A 2,996-nucleotide genomic window follows, 5' to 3' on the forward strand; every position below is an offset into this window, starting at 1 on the left:
AATGCATATGTCACCTCCCTCTCGAGATCATGAACTGAACATGCTCAACATTCCTCTCACCAAATCTTAGCCACCGAGACGGACAACAAGATGGCAGCTTCAGCAGTGGATCCAAAGCCTATCCACAGGCTTGAGGAGTCACTGATCAACCGCATCGCTGCTGGCGAGGTATGTGTCGCGCAACATCGATTTGTACTAATGTCTAATGTATGCACAGATCATCCACAGACCTGCGAACGCTTTGAAAGAGCTACTCGAGAATGCTCTCGATGCGGGAGCAACGCAGATCAAGATCACGGCGAAGGATGGTGGGTTGAAGCTTCTGCAGATAGTAGATAACGGGTCGGGCATACGCGTGCGTCCCTTTTCCGACTTGCACATCACTGGTTAACGTTCATGCTAGAGGGCCGATCTTCCTCTGCTTGCAGCGCGATTCTGCACTTCGAAGCTCTCCACGTTCTCAGATCTATCGAAATTGCAAACGTACGGCTTCAGAGGGGAGGCACTCGCCAGCATCTCCCATGTTGCGCATCTCAACGTGGTCACGAAGACCAGGGACGACTCTTGCGCTTGGAGGTGCGACCTAAATACTGTTTTACTTTTGAATACAATTTATATGCGTCCCTAGAGCAAGTTATTCAGATGGTTTACTCGCACCTGCCAAAGCGGGCACGTCCGCTGACCCTAAACCCTGTGCTGGTAATGATGGAACGACAATTACCGTTCGTTTCTCCCGTATCCAGATCGACAAAGCTGACTCTGACTCAGGTCGAAGATCTCTTCTACAACACACCCCTTCGACTAAGAGCACTCAAATCTCCTTCCGATGAATATGCGCGTATCCTAGACGTCGTCCAAAGATATGCTATTCACAACCCAAGCGTCTCCTTCCTGTGCAAGAAGGTAAGAGTTCTTACCGTCTTCCTCTATTGGTATTGAACTCGACTTATCAGACTGGATCAAACACTGCCGATGTCTCGACTCCCTCCTCGGGGACGGTCAAGTCCGCCATCCAGACCATCTATGGCCCAAGCGTTGCGAAAGAGCTGCTAGAGGCGCAGGCGGAAGCTGGGACCAAGGACGAATTCGAGTGGCAAGCCGAAGCATGGTTCACAAGCGCCAACTATCATGCCAAGAAACCCACGTTCTTGTTGTTTATCAACCGTGCGTAATTGGCGGCCTTCAGAGTGGATGTATACTTACTTTCGGCTAGATAGAAGTGTTGAGAGCGCGAGAGTGAAGAGAGCAGTTGAGGCCGTGTACAGCGGCATCCTGCCAAAAGGCGCATGTGGATTCATCTATCTGAGGTGTGTTGGCACGCATACATTCGTTCGAGCAGCTCGGTCTGACGTTCCGGGCCAGTCTGGACATCGATCCAAGCAAAGTCGACGTGAACGTCCATCCCACGAAACGAGAAGTCCATTTCCTGGAGGAAGAAGCTATCACTGAGAAGGTAGCGGATTCTATGCAGGCAGTGTTAGCGGCGAATGACCAATCAAGAACATTTCAATACCAGGTGAGGACTATTATTCACAATACAATGATGGTTCTCATCGTCTCGATAGACTGTTCTCACCGGTCACAGTCCTTTCAAGTCACAGGGCAAGATGAAGCGCAGTGACCTGCAAAAAGAGCGGACCCCCGCTGGGTCTGACGAGGAAATACAGAGTGAAGACGAAGTCGAAGATGAGGAGAATGAGCAAGACCTGGACCTGGAACGGCCCAGGGCTGGGCCGTCTTCCTCTCTGAAGCCGTCCCGAAAACCCTCTCAACCGTCGTACAAGAAAATCCGGAATGACCTTAAGACGAGAACCTTGGACTCGATGTTCCCCGTTCTCCAAAGCAGCTCGGAATCTCAGTCGTCACAGCCAAATATGGAAATTGAGAAGAAAGAAAAAGCACCTGCTATCTCCGAGAGTCGATGTTTCTTGACTAGCGTGCAGGAGCTGAGGGCAGCAGTGAAGAAGGCGAAGCATTCGCGTACGGATTTCTTTTTTTTCCCTGCGATCCAACTAATTGGAATAGATCTGGCAGAGATCATCGTCGAGCACACCTACGTGGGCATCGCATCGATGAATCTGTGCCTCTCGCTGGTTCAATCATCCACCAAACTATTCCTGATCAATCACGCGGCTCTCTCGTACGTGTCACTCCAGTTTCAAACTCCGTTGGCTTATTTGGTCACAGCGAGGAGCTTTTCTATCAGCTCGGGCTGATGCAATTCGGAAACATTGGGAAGCTGACTCTTGAGCCTGCGCCGAGTTTGGAGGAGCTCGTTAGACTCGCTGTGGATGCAGAGGCGGCTATCAAAGAGCAGGGGCTGATCCCCGAAAAGATTATTAAAGTGCGTCTCGCAGTGTGTCAACCGCCGCTCAATCTAACTGGCGCTGCTGCAGTCCATTCTCAAGACCATCATGGCCCAAAGAGCGATGCTGGCAGAATATTTCTCGCTCGAAATCACCTCCTCTGGTGAGGTGTCTACACTCCCACTCCTCCTGCCCGGATACACGCCAAACCTCGACCGTCTCCCACTCTTCCTCATGCGTCTCGCGCCGCAAGTGAACTGGACGTCGGAATCCGAATGCTTCTCCACCTTCCTACGGGAGTTAGCTTATTTCTACGTCCCTGGTCGTGTTGTACAAGAGAAGGAAGACCCTGCGCCGGAAGAGCAAGAGGAAGGGAAGAGGAAAAGCGAGGAGTGGCAGATCGAGCATGTGCTATTTCCCGCGTTCAGGAAGTATCTTGTACCTCCTCGAGGGCTGCTCGAGAGGGACGTGGTGCAGGTTGCAGAGTTGAGGGACTTGTACAGGGTGTTTGAGCGATGTTAGATTTCTCTTTGCGTTTTCATTAGGTCTCCTAATTCCTGTGTCGAATCCTCATTGTATTCTATCGCAATATTGTTCATTTGCTGACCAGTCTACATTAAACGTGCGCACGAGGACCCTCACCCCGTAGTGCCGTAACCTCCGACCAACTCCCCCCCCCCCCCCCCCCCC

At 51.5% G+C, this 2,996-nt stretch overlaps 1 protein-coding gene across 1 annotated transcript; it reads left to right on the top strand.

Moving 5' to 3' along the window:
* Positions 1 to 35: 35 nt before the first annotated feature.
* On the top strand, positions 36 to 2,899 carry DACRYDRAFT_120061 (DNA mismatch repair protein MutL). Its single transcript, XM_040770930.1, has 12 exons — positions 36 to 168; positions 218 to 355; positions 404 to 576; positions 629 to 722; positions 769 to 903; positions 954 to 1,164; positions 1,214 to 1,307; positions 1,363 to 1,516; positions 1,566 to 1,980; positions 2,026 to 2,141; positions 2,189 to 2,342; positions 2,395 to 2,899. The coding sequence occupies exons 1-12, from the start codon at positions 91 to 93 to the stop codon at positions 2,826 to 2,828; spliced, it is 2,196 nt and encodes a 731-aa protein (XP_040623408.1). The 5' UTR covers positions 36 to 90; the 3' UTR covers positions 2,829 to 2,899.
* Positions 2,900 to 2,996: the final 97 nt, after the last annotated feature.

Source organism: Dacryopinax primogenitus (assembly GCF_000292625.1).
Source record: "Dacryopinax primogenitus strain DJM-731 SS1 chromosome Unknown DACRYscaffold_46, whole genome shotgun sequence".
Lineage (NCBI taxonomy): Eukaryota > Fungi > Basidiomycota > Dacrymycetes > Dacrymycetales > Dacrymycetaceae > Dacryopinax > Dacryopinax primogenitus.

Coding starts and splice junctions, on each gene's coding strand:
- DACRYDRAFT_120061 (XM_040770930.1), top strand. CDS start 91: ATGGCAGCTTCAGCAGTGGATCCAAAGCCTATCCACAGGCTTGAGGAG. Junction 904..953: donor TCTCCTTCCTGTGCAAGAAG/GTAAGAGTTCTT, acceptor TCGACTTATCAG/ACTGGATCAAACACTGCCGA. Junction 2,343..2,394: donor GATCCCCGAAAAGATTATTA/AAGTGCGTCTCG, acceptor TGGCGCTGCTGC/AGTCCATTCTCAAGACCATC.